We start from the raw sequence: 18,115 nt of genomic DNA on the forward strand, positions 1-18,115 counted from the left end.
ATGTAGGTGGCAGTAATGCAGCTTTGTGTTGACGACAGCAATTGATAAGGAAACGAACGAAGAACGTTTTCAGCATATTGAATATTAATGAATAAATTTTTAGAATGAAAATATATGGATCCCGGGTTAAGTTAATGTGGATTCCTGCTCATATTGGAATACTAGGAGATGAGTTGGCGGATAAATTTGCTAAAGGTACAGCAAAAAGGAATAATGTTGAGGTAAATATCAAAATAAGCAAAAATGAGGTCAAAAGTATAAGTAAAATATATATTAAAAAGAGATGGCAGGAACTATGGGATAGAGAAGAAAAGGCAAGATTTTATTATAGCATTCAAAATAAAGTAGGGGAATGTAGGGAAGGTAATAGGAATAAAAAAAGAGGATGTTATATCCAGATTAAGGTTTGGGCATACAGGGTTAAATAGTACTTTGAAAATAATTAATAAACATAGTACAGGTTTGTGTAATTATTGTGGAGAGTCAGAAACAGTGCAGCATATTTTTCTAGAATGTAATAAGTATAGTCAGGAAAGAGAGGTGTTAATCAAAGAGTTAAATAGAAATAAAAATTAGATATTAAAAATTTGCTGCAAAGATCGTCTGAGGATGTAGTATTTTACAGCATTTTTAGTTTTCTTAGGAAGTCAGGTATTATGGGAAGATTATAGTGGTAGGACATCTAATCTATACTCCAGTCTGGAAGGTGGCGGTAATGCACTTATAAGTTGTTTGCCAACCGCCATAAAACCAAAAAAAGAAGAAGAAGAAGAAGAAGAAGAAGAAGAAGAAGAAGAAGAAGAAGAACGTTTTCAGACATTTTTTTCCTCTCCAAAGATGGCGTCGACGCAGTTAACAGATGAAGAGCTCTTTTCCCAGTTGAAGTGCTTCGGTTACACCCCTGGCCCAGTCACAGAAAACACACGTCCGGTGTATTTAAAGAAACTGAAGAAGTTTCGCGAGGAGCAGCAGCAGCAGCAGCGAGGTAAAGGCCGAGTCAGCGGGACGAGCAGCAGCAGCACTGGGGCACCAAGGCCAGTTAGACATGACGTCAGGCGCCTGAGCTCCGGTAGGAGACCGGGCCTAAAGTCCTCTGTTCTCGGCTTCAGCTCTGACGAATCTGACGCGGAAACGCCACTGAAAAGAAAGGGCCTGGATCACATGAAAAGACCCAGCCGAAGCCCACACCTTCAACAACAACAGCTGAAGATTAGAGCAGCTACGCCTCTTAACGAGGCTAACAAGAAGCAGTATGGCGTTGGGACTGCTCTGAAAAGCAATTCATTCCCGAACCCAGACGGACAGACAAGTGCCTCCCTGGGTTGGGAAACTGGTAAAAGATATATGCATGATCCTGAATCCAGGGACGAAGACGTTAGTGATGAAGAAGTGCAGAATTCCCACCCGGTTAATGGTCGCAGCGCTGCTCGCCTGAACACAAGCAAACTAGCCGGAGAGTACTCAGACTCGGACGAGGAGGAAGTTGGGGGCCCTGGAGGCCCAGAGCGAGACCGGAGGAGTTTGGAGCTGCGACGGATATACACAAGCGGACCGTTTGCTTCGCATGTAGACGACGGAGGGTCCCGAATCGGAGGGAAAAACTGTGCGCTTAATCCGCTTGGGAACAGAGCCATGGCAGGCGGCAGAGAGGAGTATGAGGAGAGGGGGAAGAAAGGAGACCTGGACGCATCGGGAGGCTTACGGAGCCACATGCTTCCCAGGAAGCCGATCTACTTGTCCCTCGGCGAGGACCACCAGAGTAAGACCGGGGGAAACAACCATATTAACAGAGAGGAGGGGGCGTCCGGCAGCAACATGGCCAGCATCGCGCTGAGACCGCGCTACCGCGGTTCCTACAGCCCGACCCTGAGCCCTCAGGGGGGCTACTCTAATCACAGCTCTGTCCCGAACCACGCATACGGCCCGGGAACCCAGAAGAAGAAGCCAACTGCCCCAGAGGATGAGCTGCTGCTGCAATTTAAAAGAGAGGAGCAACCTTCCTCCGGAAGCTTCAGCGCACACTACCTGTCCATGTTCCTGCTCACCGCAGCCTGCCTCTTTTTCCTCCTGCTCGGCCTCATGTACATCCGCATGAGGGGCTCGGGATCCCCGGCGGGAGATGGTGTCAGTAAGTGTCTAAAATGTTTCATGTTGGCCCATCTCCATCCGGTAGAGAGGGACACATTACTAGCTGGAGTGAAAGAGATTTGAATTTAAAATACACCAGGATTACTGGCTGCAGTTAGTAATCACAGCAGCTTTTTGTTTTTCCTATCAGCTGGGGAGATCCAACAATAAAATTCAGTTATTACACGAGGCAGGGCATTTACATAAATTCATAAAACTTATTGATGTTATATACATATATTAAGGTCAATTTAAAATGAAAAAGTGTTTTAGTTTATGAAGTATACCACAAATACAGGTCAACAGGAATACTTAAAAGTAATTTCTTTTTCCGTATTTTTTCAGTTCCAAAAGTGAAACTTGTATATAATATATGTCCACTGTTTGGTATTGTATTGTGTGGCTGATTTATAGCTTACAGCTAACAAAGCTCTTAATAGCTGCTTGCTGCTGCTTCACTGGAGGAATCTTCAGCTCTTCTTCCAATGATTCTTCTTCTTCTGCCTCTTGTCAGGTTTATGAGCATCGTTTAAAGTGACGTTCTGTAAAGTTTTCATCAGCAACACTTTATCTGGAGTAGAAAGTTCTTGTATCTTGACATAATGTAAAATCTGAATGTTGACTCTTTGTTGATGGTGTTAGTTATGTCTCTCAGATTCTGTTGAATTGATGCTTCAGGCTCTAGCTGGTGAAATGAAACTCCAAATGTCTAACAAGGAGAGTCATTCTGTCTTCCTGCAGGACCAGGATACTTTGGACAGATGGTTTTTCCTAACAAAGTCATCGTGTTTAAACTGCTTTTTGTGTTTATTTGATCTTAAAATGACTTGATCAGTTTTTGATGATGTGAAGGAGGACTAGATGGCTCTCAGAGAGAGCAGCTGGAGGCTGGACTGGATCTGGGCTCACCAGCTTAGCGATCAAACGTTTCATGTCGTGTAAAAAGTTTCCATTAACATTTACACGAGTTGCTTTTATTCTGAAAACATTTTAAATAGTTCTGGTTAACTTTTGATTTAATATTTTTATCTTCATTAATCCTTGTCTCTTTGCTGTAGTTAAGAGTCACCCGTTTGGCAGCAACTTTGACTCCTCATATGTAAGTATAATTTCTTCCTTTATGACATATATTCATCTTCAGACATCCACAGTGTTAAAAAAGTAAAGATTAACCTTTTAATATTTGATTGTTTGTTTTTTTAACTTATTAAATATGACCTACCGCAAAAAATGTACATTAGATGTGTGAATGGCAGTTAGTCCATCCGATTGGTCAAACATATTAATATGCAAACTATGAATGCACAACAAAAAGTCACATCTAAGTTTGCACTGATTGCAGTTTTCTGGCTGATTACCGATCTTCAAAAAACATGACTGACTTTGTTTTCTGAAAAGTTGCTAAATATGGCGACAAAGTTGCTGAGTTTGCCTTAGTAAACTCAGCAACTTTAGTAGCTGAGTAGTAGTTCAGTTTGCTTCATAGACTGACGTTAACAGCATGTTGAGGCGTGACCTGGGGAGAGGAAGGGGGGTCTCTGTCATGGCAGGGCTGGTTTTCACTCATTTTCCAACACAGATCAGTTTCTCATACAAGTATTGATCGCTGATCTGACAAACTTAAGGAAATCGTGGCCGATTTATTGAATCCTACCAAACATTGTGCTCAAGCAGGCTTTGCTATTGCATTGTTTTTACGTGTCTGAGTGTAAAATCGTCTGGTTGGTCGGACCACCGCCACCTCCAGCTGACCTAGCCAAGAGCTTTTTTAACCTCTGGCTCCAAATGTCAACACTGCTGGTGTTCAGGATCAGTTTGTGTCATAGGCATGTTAGTACAGAGCTAATGTTACAAAGTTCTGTATGGTATGCTGCTATGGTAACCAAGTGTTTTTTATGTTTTTTTTTTTTTTTTTTCTTTCCTCAGAGTAAGACAGAAAAAGACGTGATCCTAAAGCTGCTGCTCAGCCTCCATGATCACCTGGCCATCGTTGCTGGTAGATATGGGACTGATTGCTAAGTTTGAGCTTCATATGAACACATGCTCCATAACACACAGACAGCCAATGGTTTTAAGATCTGTCCCAACACTTGGACTCCACAACAATAATGTCCCATGAATCCTGAGTTCTGTTCAGAACAAAGTTTTCAGTTCCAGTTTAGGATTTATTAACCATGACTCATACTGCCTCCTATAAGCATCAGCTGTTACTATATGAACTCCTTATAAAGAATGTACTCTAATGTAAGCAGTTACTCAGTGATGTAACTCTGGTATTGCTTCACAGGTCATCATGACTGTGGAGAGCAGCAGTATGCTAGCAGGAGTCTGTCCAGAGAGCAGGTCACACAGTATTTACTGGTAGGTGACATGAATCAGATGCTGACCTGGGGTCAGATTTTGCTCTGGTTGAGCATCAGAAGCTTACATTTGGAAACCATCAGAGTTTGACCTGGGATGGACTCAATCGTCTTGGTTTTAAATGTGTGTGTTTTTAAGGCTCAGGATGGAGACTTTAAAGACTTCATCGACGTCTCTCTAGAGTGGATCATCCGAGCTGGCCAGGATGTCGGTATAAGGTGAGGATGGGGAGAAAATGTTCACATGACTGTTGCTATAGCAACTCATCTTTATCCGTCATGGGCTGCTTGTGGGTATAAATGTATGTTGATGTTTAAAGTTGTTTTAAAAGAATATATAAGGGGGTAATAGCGTTACGATACCTGCTCAGCACTCATTGTTTGCAGCCTGGCTTCTGACAGACTGCCCCAGGGCAGCCATGGCTATAATCCAGTAGTTTACCACCATCGGTGTGTGAATGTGCCCTTTGAGATCTCAATTTGGTATAAAGAGCATTATAAATAAATTGAATTCTTATTATTAGCAGTGGGCTTTTAAGGAACCTCTCCCTCCGTCTGTGTGCACCGAATATTTCATTGACTATTATAATCCCAAATTTTCCATAAGTCGGAGAGTCTGGTATTTATTTTATGCCACCAAGTGAAATGTAAACAAAGGCATCGGCTCCAGCATAACAGATATGAACATCTCCTTTGTCTATTTCAAAAATAAAGAACCGAAATGTTGAGCTTATTCACATAAAGAGCGCCCATGTTTGTTTTTTCATTATGTTCCTCATCCATCATGTTGGCTATCATATTTTCTCTGGAAAAATGTACTGACGTACGGAGACCGTCATCCTTTGCTAATGATGATGGACTGCTGTTAGCAGCAGCTCTGCTGCGCTGAAATGAATGTGGTAGTGATCACAACCTGAGATTCAGTCAAGAATAATCCAGTCCAGGATTAATCATTTTAACTGATGGTAAAGCCATAAAAATTACTATTTTATCTTTTGAGAGATGCCGGTCTCATTACTTATTAGAAACCAACTTATTAGTTGAACGTGAATAAGCTTTAATCTAAATCTGCCAGGGGTATGAATAATTTTGCTAGGAGAGATTGTTACTGTACAACATGCATCAGTCAGGTGTAGCTGGTCTGTTCTTTAATCTCTTATAAGTGACACATGTCCTGTATCTGTAAATAAAGCTCTGGGAACCATGGAAACAATAGCTGCACAGGCAATCATTTCATACTGAAACCACAACAGATAAAGTATTTTTGGTGTGAACATGTGATGAACTTGTGTGTTTCCAGGCTGAGCGGGGAGCTAGCTGACGACCTAGTGACGGATGTGTCTGAGATTTCTTGGTTGGAATCCACGCATCCCAGGATGCCGTTCACCTGCCGCTTTCGTCGAGCTTTGCTCACAGTCATGAACAAAGTCCTGGTCGTTGCCGTTGGTGAGTGTACCCAAACGCATGGAGTTCTGGGAGGGGTAGCGAAGGTCAAAGCTATACAAGTAACATCAGATCTGAAACATGTAGCTCTGGAACAATAAGAGCAGTGGTCTGTACCGCTAACCGATAAGCTAGCTATGATAACCCTGAAGTGCTAATCATAAATATTAGTTCCACTAATATCAACATGATATTTAGTGGAAGCTCGTGCTAAAACGCTAACTTCAACCGTCTTCATACCATGTGTCAATGATTAAACATGTGGAACAACATATGGAGCCAAAGTGGGACCATAAAGTTTGTTCAATAGAAAAAAAGTTTGAAACTGAAAAAGATTTCAAACTGAGAAAAACATTTTTGAAACTAAACAAGAAGTATGTGAAACTTAAAATGTTGAAAACTGCTTTTCAGATTGAAGGTTTTTATTTTTTTAGTTTGAGATGGTTTTCTTTTTTTTTATTTTTTTCCCAGTTTCATACTTTTGGCTGTGTTTTGGGTGGTGGGGTGTGGGATCATGACAGACAGCTCACTACCACAGCTGGACAACATGGTCCCAGATGTTGCATTCAGGGACCATGAGAAGTGGAAATGTCCTTTAAAACATCATCAATATTCTATGTGTGTGTGATTGATTTTGAAAAATCACCTGCTTCACTGACATAAGCATAACCTGCTTATGTCAACACACCACACAGATATCTGTGAAAAAAATATGATGTTGACACATTTAACTAACTGTTGATCAACATGATATGTATTCATAAGTATTCATACTTATTAATCACAATCGGGCTTTGGTCAGAAAGCACACTGGACATCAGGAGATTTTTTACTGTAGAACTACATGCTGTCATTCTACAGTGATGCATTCTGGGTGCAGAATAAACATCATTTGCTGGACCTGCATCCAAAGAACATGAGGACTATATGTTTTGGGATTGTTGTATAAGAATATTATAGGACAGTGGTTCTTAACCTTTTTTGAGGTACTGAACCCCCCAGTTTCATATGCGCATTCACTGACCCCCCCTCTCCCCCTGCGCCGACTCACAAAATACTTTGCGGTATTCTGATTTAGTAATGTAATTATATTAGCTGCGTTACCACCCCCACGCCACTAGAGGCAGTACCAAAGTACGAACCTTTTTTTATCAAACTTTTTTAAATGACTTAAATAAGGCTTATGTTGAAAGACTGCAACCTTCAAGCACCAATTTAATTTTGACATTTTAATTTATAGGTCTATAAAGCCCTCAGAAACTCTACTTATTTTTAAGTAAGCTCTATTTACTGTTCTGTACTGAACAGTAAGTACATAACCGGTACTACCAGTTCTGTACTGTCTGTTTTATTTTGTTACTTTATGTTTCTTATTTTAGTTATTGGGGGGGAGGTGGGAGAATATGAGGAGAAGAAACAGTACTGTTCCTCAAAATAACCCTCTTCAAAATAAGAGCATGAACGTGAATATCTAATTTTAGGATTCTTAAAGTGAAACTCGCCCCCAAATCAATTTTTGTTGCTGATAGACCGTCTAAATAAGCTATTTAGGTGCAAATTTTCTTGAACTGATGACTATCAGACTGAGGAAGGAGGAGAAGCTAATGGCTGCTCTCGCTGCTAGCTCAGGACAGACGGGTTGCAGCCAAGCTGCACAGTGATGTCACAATTAGGGCTGAAACGATTCCTCGAATGATTCGAGTACCTCGATTACTAAAATTCCTCGAGGAAAATTTACCTGCCTCGAAGCTTCGTTAATTTATGTTTTATTAGTTAGCGCACCGTGTTCCGGCCGGGACTTCATTTGCGTTGCGCGGAGCTCTCACTTCCGCCTCTGAGTTGTTGACAAAAGCTAAGTCTCAGCGGCATAAAGTCCAATCTTCAAGATTGGCCCGTGGGGATTTTATTGATTGATGATAATGCCCGACTTTTTATCGTTTTTGGGGAACCAATAAGCATCCTTAAAATGACTGGGGGAATGCCTGGAGTACGGCAGCATTTCTCCTCCGGGGCTGCTGGTTGAAAGCGAACGGCGGGAAGAGCGCTGAGGTGAGCGGATAGCCTGAACAGGGCGGGCGGCTGAGTAGCTGATGCTTACCGTGTAAATGTAGCTTTACCGACGAACCACACAATAAATTTCATATCCCGGTCTGAAGAAACGGGTGGCGGAGCGCATCGTACATGGCTGGTAGATGAGTTTCTGAGTGTGACCAGTGAAGGTGTCGTAAATATCCCGTATTGCTTCCCCCGTGTTCGTCCCCCGGTCTAACGGTTCGTCAGTCCGCTGGTCTATTTCCTCCCCTCCACCCCATCTTACGTTCGTTCATTCGCCCTCTCTTCCCACTCCAGGCGGCATTTCCCGTATTTTCAAACCCAAAGCGTGACAGGTTAGGTGGCAAGGTGAGTTTAATTAATCTATTAAACTCACTGAAGATGAATACATAAACTAAAAGCTGGATTGTAGACATTTTTTATAAGCATATTTGTGAGCCTGCCTCTTTGTTATTACATTCAATATAATTTCAGATTTTTCTATAACTTTTCTTCTGGTTAACTTAGAAAGTGAGCTATTATTGTTACAGGTTAGTTTTCTAAACTACAAAAAAGCAACTGTTAGGGATGCTCAAATATGGAAAATTGGACTGATATTGATATCTGATAGTAACACCGGTATTATGCCAGATTTACCAATATTTCATTTTATAATTTTTTTTATCCGATTACTCGATTAATCGTAAGAATAATCGATAGATTACTCGATTACTAAAATATTCGTTTACAACAGCCCTAGTCACAATGAAAGTCTCCAACAACACAGAAAAAAACTCTCTAGATTTGTCAGTAGCTCTTATTTAAAAAAAAAAAAGAAAAAAGGGGGCCTTGGAGGAGACTGAAAATTTGATAAATACAGCAACAAAGTGGATAAGCTGACGGTAGTGAATCTGATCACAGTCCACTAACCCCTCCCTCATCGCCACACTCGACTGTGTCTCTTGGCTCCATATATAAAACAAAACTAATCAATAATTATTGATAGACTGATACGAAACGCTTATATCGTCCAGCCCTACTTCACAGATTTCCTGCTTCCACAGCTGGGGGGTTAGCCCCCACCCTGTATTTTAATACATTCTTATTTGTATCAGGTGTATTGCTGAGTGAACTTAACATGAAAGTGTCATGTCTGCAGTTGTAGGCTTAGTGTGCAGTGTGATCTGCTACGTGAAGTATCGCTGGAGGAGAGAGGAGGAGGAGACGAGGCAGATGTACGACATGGTGGAGAGGATCATCGGTAAGATCAGCACACTTCACATCACAACTTGAAGCAAAAAGCAGAAATCAGTGTAAACTGTTGTGGTCCAGATGTGTTAAGGACCCACGGTGAGGCATGCCAAGAGAACCAGGACCTAGAGCCTTACCTGCCCATCCCCCATGTCAGAGACTCCCTGGTTCAACCCCAGGATAGGTGAGTTCCAACAGCAGCAGGAAGCGTCTGTCAGCCTCCAGAGACCAGGTTAACCGAGTTACTCCTCAGGAGGAAGATGAAGAAGGTTTGGGAGCGAGCCGTGAAGTTCCTCTCAGCTAACGAGTCCAGGATCCGGACAGAGACGCAGCAGATCAAGGGAGCAGACTTCATGGTGTGGAGGTGGATCCAGCCGCCTCTCAGCTCTGACAAATCCAAGATGTGGCAGGGGAAAGGTACCATGCTGCTCCTGCTATTTATTTATTTAGTAATTTTTGTTTGTTGCTTTTAAGATTTGATAGTTGTGTGTTTAAGCATTGTCAACAATGTCTTCCAGTAACATAATTACCTGGTAATATTTTACATTTCCTGTTAACATTTTTTAATACAAAAACTCGGCGGCCCGACCAACAGGCTTAGCAAGTTTTCTGGATAAAACCCTGACTTAAATGATCTCAGTTACAATAGCAATTAATTTCCCTCTTGGGACAAATGGTTATTTTGAATCAACCTGTAAGCCTCCTCAGGGTTTGCCTTCCCTCATGTTGTCACTTCCTGTAGAGATGCATAATAGGAGAGCATGCAGAGACAGGCAGCTTCTGACTTTGACTGATTCTGTCAAAGTCTTAGAGCTGCAGCAGACTGCTGCATGGCAGCTGGTTTACAGCCAGGAAATGAATGCCGGTCTCATGTTCGTGTTTTTTCCCAGCATTCCCTCTAGATCGGAGGAATTCACCGCCCAACAGTCTGACTCCATGTCTGAAGATCAGAAACATGTTTGATCCAGACATGTAAGTACCTCCATGATTGAACTGCCGAAGGCTCTCCTCCTCCAACCTGTGTGCAGATTTTCAGTGTGTGTGTGTGTGTGTGTGTGTGTGTGTGTGTGTGTGTGTGTGTGTGTGTGTGTGTGTGTGTGTGTGTGTGTGTGTGTGTGTGTGTGTGTGTGTGTCTGTGTGTGCGCGTGCAGGGAGGTTGGTGACAGCTGGGATTTGGCCATTCAGGAAGCCATCCTGGAGAAATGCAGTGACAATGACGGCATCGTCCATATTTCTGTTGATAAGAACTCTAAAGAGGTGAGCTGTGTGGTGTCATTGAGTCGGGTTTGTTCTGTGTTTCTGAAGCGGGTTGGTTCTGTGGTTCTCCTCCACTGACTGTGTGTTTCCACAGGGCTGTGTCTATGTCAAGTGTCTTTCTGCAGAGCACTCAGGAAAAGCCTTCAAAGCCCTGCATGGCTCCTGGTTTGATGGTGAGTTACATGCATTAAGTTGTGTGTGCGTGTGTGTGGCTCTGTATTATAGAGTGATGTGTTTGCTTGCAGGTAAGCTGGTGACAGTCAAGTATCTGCGTCTGGACCGGTACCACCAGCGCTTCCCGCAGGCCCAGGGCTGCAGTGTGCCCCTGAAAGCGTCCAGCCTCCACCAGACCCCGGCTCCCTGCCCACTGCAGCATGGGGGCCCCAACTCCTCAGGCTTCTCCTGAGAGGGCCCCTCCCTGTATCATAGAACTGTGGCCCCGCAGCGAGGCGGCAGCACAAGCTGTTCAGTGGTGCAGAGTTTTTAAAAACATCAACTTTATATTTCAAGTGTCATAGAATTGAAAACAAAGCAAAGTGAGTATTTATTGTTATTTTTTTTCTCTTCCATCGCTCATTGCCACAGTGGAGTCATGTATGTATGTAAGCTTTCAGTGCAACACTGTCACTGTTCACTTCTGTTTATCACCGCCTCCATGCTGGCAACTGGAAGATGGGAATCCTTCTGAAGCACAAGTTTTCCATCGTAGTGTGTGTGTGTGTCTCTGTGTGTGTGTCTGCGTGAGAGAGAGAGGCTGATGATCTGAGCACACATCCTGATGCTTCTGTCCAAAGACTGAGTGCATCTGCAGGAAAACCCTGAGATTATGCAACAGCAGCGTTCCAGCATGTTGGAAAAACTCCATCATTTCTTTAGCTCCATCTGACTGCCCAAAGGGGCGGAGTCTGCACCACCTGACTCCTCCCCTCACCCACACTCACAGTACAGGCTTAGATTAGATTAGATTAGATTAGATTAGATTAAACTTCCTGCTCCACCAGAGTCAGTGTGACTCGTCCTTAACCATGATGTCAACACTCTGATGGAAGGATCCTGAACTCCACGTATCCCACACACTGCAAGCATCTGAAGCATTGGAAGCTTCCAGTCTCCTGTTTTTGCTGCACTTTTATATTCCTAAAACATGACATGAGCTGATACTTGTTTTTAATGCAGATAATACAGTATCATACTCAGTTCTTGCTGTGTAAAATTGTGCATATAGTTTTCATATTTTGCGTTTGCTTGCTGCAGTGACAGTTTACTGCAAATGATCCAACTGTGCCTTAAATTGTGCTTTTTTTTTAACTGGCACTGCTTTAGAGAATGTACCGGATATAGAAAATACTGAAATTGTTTAGAGGAGAAATGAGGAAGACATATAGTTCTTAGTTTGGAAACTTGGAAGTTGGCGTTTTGTAGAAGTTTCCTTTGATATTAAACCAAAAGGTTCTATTTATTTTCATTTTTAATGAGGGTTATGTCTATTTTAATGTCACTAGACCTGTTGTATGTTTTTCATTAATGATTGACACTTGCTTTGTAAGGATCGTCAGGATGTTTAAGACAAAATAAAGTGAACACTTTGTGAAATAAAGGAGCATTTAGAGCTTGACTCTGGACCATCTGAACGCTCACAAATGGTTGGACACTATTGAAAGGAATTCTTATATGAATGTTGTTTCTTTACTGCATCCCATATTATTCTGGCCATTTATGGCTGCAGATAAGTTCTACGTAATCAGAATTAAATCAGGTTATGTCTCTTATCAAGTTCTTATTTATTGATCCAATGGGTCTAGTCACAGCTCTGCATCTTCACAAGCCAAAGAGCCATTTTTGCCTAACCCTAACCACAAATGTCATATTCTGAAAAGAAAAAAAACAAGAATTTTTTTATATAATATAGGACATTGTCATTTTTAAAGAGCCACCATTTCTAGTTTTAGTTCTTAAAAACAAAATTGTCACAGAAGACAATGGACACATCAGTGTTGTAGTACTCGAGATCGGTCTTGGTTTTTGATGGTCTCGGTCGCTGAGGACTCGGCATTTTATTTCAAGACCAGTCAAGACCGCTACTGTGAAAATATCACTAAACGTACAGCATACTGTCCAGTTTATTTGTTAACATCGTTGTTTTCAGTGGATGCAAAACACACCGATTAAAATCCAAGCAATTAACGTGTTTCTGTTACTCCCCCCTCCCCACCTTTCACTCGCACCTTGCGCTCCAAGACATGCGCAAGACATGGCGCACTCTGGGCGCCAGAAGATGTCTGTGTAATCGTTAGTAATAGAATAGCGCTGCATAAATCATAAGAAAATCGATGGCCAAAGCTAACTCAGCATCGCTTCGCTTTCACAGACGGTGGGGACAAAGTCTAACTTTTTTCGTTACTTAGAAAAGTAGCTCAAAGAAAGGTAAACTCCGTTGACATGATGCTAGCAAAGTTAGCTGTAGCTGTGTTTTTTCATCACAGCATTTGTGATGGAAAAAAAGTCACTCACTGCGCTGAATTATTGTGCAGAGGTATTTACTGACTTGTCGCATATATGGGACAGCGCTGTGTCCAAAAATCTGCAATATGGTGATGTGACATTCAGAAACAGTCTGATTCTTCTGCACGGCTCTTTACTTATTAGACAGGACTGGAGTGTCACTGAGAGCCGTTGTTCTATCAGAGTACCATAAGCTGTCACAATAGCGTTCATGCAGTGAGTACCATGCCTGCGCATGCACATTAATTAGTCCGGCATCAGAGGAGTTGTCAGTTCACCATATGCAAGAAGTTATGACGAAAATAAGTCATTAAATTGTTTTCAATGATAACTATATAGATATACATGCGTTGTCATTGTTTCAAAGTGTATTTAAAGCAGGTTCTGGCTGCAGCTGCAGTCAACTACAACACACGCCTGTGTAGAACTCATTAACCTACTTGCTAAGTCAGGATACCATACAACTGTTAATAAGTGCATGATGATCTACGTCATGATTCTATGTTGCTGATTAAATGAAATCTTATGGTAATGACCTGTCTGACAGATATAGCCGTGAGTTCATGCGTGCTAAGCTTATGACAATCTGACCTGACAGAACACCAGTTCTTTGTCTTGTAATGCTCTGCGTACACTGCAGTACCTATCATTATTTTATTTAATTATGTACGTTGATATTTTCTTAATTAACAAATAAATAAAACACAAGAACAAAAGAGCATGCACATTGCTCTTTGATTGTTTTCATTCAAAGTGGCAGCTGTAATCTGTCCCATGGTGTCAGACTGCCTGGCTTCATATAGCGGGAGAGAGGGTGTGAACAGTCACGGTGAGCGCCTTGTGCTTAGTTACTTCTTGCTTGTTGCTCCTTGGTCAGTGTTCATAGTTGAGCGTTATTTACCATCAGGGCATTGCCTCAATTGCTATGTTTAATGGTGCAGACAGTGGTGGTTTCTGACATGAGCAATATGGGCAAACGCCCAGGGCGTTATCTTTTTAGGGATGTCACCAGAAGACCATGCATTGTAGCACAGAGATGGAATATTTAATATTGGTAAAATAAATGTATTAAGTATTTAATATCTAGGTGTTTTTATGGGAATGTGGATCTTTCAGATCAATTTGAGAAGCAATTTTGATCATATTTTACATTTTATTGTGTCATGTAGCACATGATCTTGGCTTCCTCAACAAGTCCAGTCTGCTCTGTCTCTTATACAGGCACTTCTCAAAAAATTAGCATATTGTGAAAGACTATATCGGTCTTGACTTCCCTCGGTCTTGGTCTTGACTTGGTCTCGGACCCTAAAAGTCTTGGTCTTGTCTCAGTCTCGATACACTCTGGTCTTGGTCTCGGGTTAGGTGGTCTTGACCACAACACTGGGACACATTTCTTCCATGGGATGCTAATATTTATAAAAAAAATATTGTTGGGTTGAAATCCAAAGCAAATGGAAAATGAAAGGACAAGCCTGGGAAGAAAACAGTCAAAGCTGAGACTTGTTTCCAGGGAACCCTAAATTCTGAGACACCACTAGAGGACAGGGGGAGGCCGTTGACTAGACGTAAAACACCTGTGGGACTCTAAGCCTCAGCCGGTCCATACAGAAGACAAGGAACCTCTACAGTCAACCTAGAAGATGCCACTGGTGAAAAAATACCAAACAATAAATAAATAAATAAATTGGCTTTATTAGCTATTATTGTACTAATTCAAAACTCAAATTCTACTCAAATAATAAAAAAATACTTTATTGATTCCAAACGAACATAAAATGTAATTTTACAGTTATTGTGAATGGTGATGGCTGTTGACAAGAAAGATCTCTTGTAGCAATCTGTATTACTGTGACTCAACAACAGACTGATGGAAGATCTGCAGCATCTTGCTGCAAACCTTGAAGGATCTTGGCTTCCTCAACAAGTCCAGTCTGCTCTGTCTCTTATACAGGTCCTTCTCAAAAAATTAGCATATTGTGATAAAGTTCATTTTCCATAATGTAATGATAAAAATTAAACTGTCATATATTTTAGATTCATTGCATACCAACTGAAGTATTTCAGGTCTTTTATTGTTTTAATACTGATTATTTTGGCATACAGCTCATGAAAACCCAAAATTCCAATCTTAAAAAATTAGCATATTTCATCCGACCAATAAAAGAAAAGTGTTTTAATACCAAAAAAGTCAACTTTCAAATAATTATGTTTAAGTTATGCACTCAATACTTGGTCAGGAATCCTTTTTGCAGAAATGACTGCTTCAGTGTGGCGTGGCATGGAGGCAATTAGCCTGTGGCACTGCTGAGGTGTTATGGAGGCCCAGGATGCTTCGATAGCGACCTTAAGCTCATCCGGAGAGTTGGGTCTTGCGTCTCTCAACTTTCTCTTCACAATATCCCACAGATTCTCTATGGGGTTCAGGTCAGGAGAGTTGGCAGGCCAACTGAGCACAGTAATACCATGGCCAGTAAACCATTTACCAGTGGTTTTGGCACTGTGAGCAAGTGCCAGGTTGTGCTGAAAAATGAAATCTTCATCTCCATAAAGCTTTTCAGCAGATGGAAGCATGAAGTGCTCCAAAATCTCCTGATGACTAGCTGCATTGACCCTGCCCAAGGGCAGGGTCAATGCAGCTAGTCATCAGGAGCTAGTCTTTTATCAAGATAAAACACAGTGGACCAACACCAGCATTTGACATGGCACCCCAGACCATCACTGACTGTGGGTACTTGACACTGGACTTCTGGCATTTTGGCATGTCCTTCTCCCCAGTCTTCCTCCAGACTCTGGCACCTTGATTTCCGAATGAGTGGTCCAAAGTACTTTGGACCACTGAGCAACAGTCCAGTGCTGCTTCTCTGTAACCCAGGTCAGGCACTTCTGCCGCTGTTTCTGGTTCAAAAGTGGCTTGACCTGGGGAATGGGGCACCTGTAGCCCATTTCCTGCACACTCCTGTACACAGTGGCTATGGATGTTTCTACTCCAGACTCAGTCCACTGCTTCCACAAGTCCCCCAAGGTCTGGAATCGGCCCTTCTCCACAATCTTCCTCAGGGTCCGGTCACTTCTTCTCATTGTGCAGCGTTTTCTGCCACACTCTTTCCTTCTTTTATTTGTATTTAAATCTTTAAATGGCCTTGCTCCCTCCTATCTCTCTGAGCTCTTAGATCAGCGAGCCAAATGAACCTGGAGGTGCCGAGGACTTCAAGGAGGCAGAGAGGAGACAGGGCGTTTGCTGTTGCAGCTCCCAAACTTTGGAATTCTTTACCTATGTCGGTAAAACAGGCCTCTTCTTTAGCAATTTTTAAATCTGCTCTTAAGACTTACCTTTTTCGGTTGGCCTTTGATTCAGTTTGAGCTGCTGCTTTCCTGTATTTATCTGGGTATGTTTATGTATTGTATAGGGTGTTCTAAGTCACTGTATTGTTGGTTATAGTGTGTTTTAATTTTGATTTTTATTTGATTAATCTTGTGATTGTACAGCACTTTGGTCAGTGGTACTGTTTTAAAGTGCTATATAAATAAACTTGCCTTGCCTTGCCTTGCCTTGCCTTCCCACAGATTTCCCACTGATACAGCACATCTACAGTATTTCTGTAGATGACAGAAGTCGGATTTGTGCTGGAAGTCTGAAGTGTACAGATTGAAAAGAATGGTGAGACACAGAAATTTGTTTCTGTGTCTTACCCTCTTGCTTGAGGGTGTCAATAATGGCCTTCTGGACAACAGTCAGATGGGCAGTCTTACTCATAACTGCGGTTTTGAGAAATGAACCAGGCTGGGAGTTTTTAAAAGCCTTGGGCATCTTTTGAAGGTGTTTAGACTTACTTTGTTGATTCAGATGATGAGGTTAATTGCTCATTCAGAGAACCTTTTCATAATATTCTAATTTTTTGAGATAGGAATTTTGGAATTTCATGAGCTGTATGCCAAAATAATCAGTATTAAAACAATAATAGGCCTGGAATATTTCAGTTGGTGTGCAATGAATCTAAAATATATGACAGTTTAATTTTTATCATTACATTATGGTAAATAATGAACTTTATCACAATATGCTAATTTTTTGAGAAGGACCTGTAGTTGCTTCACTGTTGCTTCTCCAGTCCAGTCTGTTGTCCAGATTAACATCAAGGTATTTTTATTCATCAACCACTTCCTCTTCTTCTCCCATGATGGAAACAGGGTTTGATTCTTCTGAACTCTACAACCATCTCCTTTGTTCTGTTCACATTCAAGATGAGATTATTGCTCCCACCATGACACAAAGCGGTGCACGAGATCTCTGTTCTCAGCTTCTTGTCCATCTGTGTTTCACCCAACAACTCCAGAGTCATCAGAGTATTTCTGTAGATGACAGAAGTCGGATTTGTGCTGGAAGTCTGAAGTGTACAGATTGAAAAGAATGGTGAGAGTACAGAGCCCTGTGGCACCATTCTGGTTGACCACCTGGTTAGACACACAGTCCTTCAGTCTCTCAAACTGTGGTCTATCAGGTAGTCATAGATCCAGACAATTGTTGAGACCTCCACTTGTGTCTTCTGGAGTTTCTGACAAAGCAGATCAGGCTGCATTGTGAGCCTGATCTCTCTCTCTCACACACACACACACACACACACACACAAAGAAGAAGCAGAATCACTGATCCAGAAAGTACTTTTTGTGTTCAAAGGAAGTAAAAAGGTAATGCAGTAATAGTTTCTATGACGGGATAATCTAGGAGAGAAACACATCTTAACACAAGCTCTGAGTCAGTTTCTAGTTCTGTAGAATTAGGGATGAGAGAGTTAAAAATAGCAATATTTTATTAAAATTTTACACAACATGAGATGTGAAAAAACAAACAAACCTCCCCACCCCCTCAAAAACTGCATTTGTAAATTTAATGTTGTGCCCAAACCTGGTAAATATGATTCTGAATTTTTGTACACATGCGTGTAAAAAAACTTCATGAATGTACCCCAAGACAAACTCTACTTGCCAAGCTGAGATGAAAAACAGAGCAACCAGGACTGTATTCTTTCAGAGGACATGGAGAAGAGTTTTTCACTCTTGTACGGTAGGTGGCAGTATGTACATGGAGTTTAAACGTGCATGTAAATTAATATTTCTGCTATTTTTGTTGTTGCTGCTGCACATAG

The 18,115-nt window shown here is 41.6% G+C and overlaps 1 protein-coding gene across 1 annotated transcript; it reads left to right on the forward strand.

Annotated features, from left to right (window-relative positions):
* The first annotated feature begins 778 nt into the window (after positions 1 to 778).
* Positions 779 to 12,066, forward strand: lemd3 (LEM domain containing 3). Its single transcript, XM_014974936.2, has 13 exons — positions 779 to 2,128; positions 3,186 to 3,226; positions 4,054 to 4,123; positions 4,415 to 4,488; positions 4,627 to 4,706; positions 5,788 to 5,933; positions 9,121 to 9,222; positions 9,294 to 9,396; positions 9,466 to 9,629; positions 10,103 to 10,184; positions 10,364 to 10,469; positions 10,564 to 10,642; positions 10,715 to 12,066. The coding sequence occupies exons 1-13, from the start codon at positions 838 to 840 to the stop codon at positions 10,873 to 10,875; spliced, it is 2,499 nt and encodes an 832-aa protein (XP_014830422.2). The 5' UTR covers positions 779 to 837; the 3' UTR covers positions 10,876 to 12,066.
* Positions 12,067 to 18,115: the final 6,049 nt, after the last annotated feature.

Source organism: Poecilia mexicana, unplaced genomic scaffold, assembly GCF_051168715.1.
Source record: "Poecilia mexicana isolate PSO_F unplaced genomic scaffold, ASM5116871v1 scaffold_23, whole genome shotgun sequence".
NCBI lineage: Eukaryota > Metazoa > Chordata > Actinopteri > Cyprinodontiformes > Poeciliidae > Poecilia > Poecilia mexicana.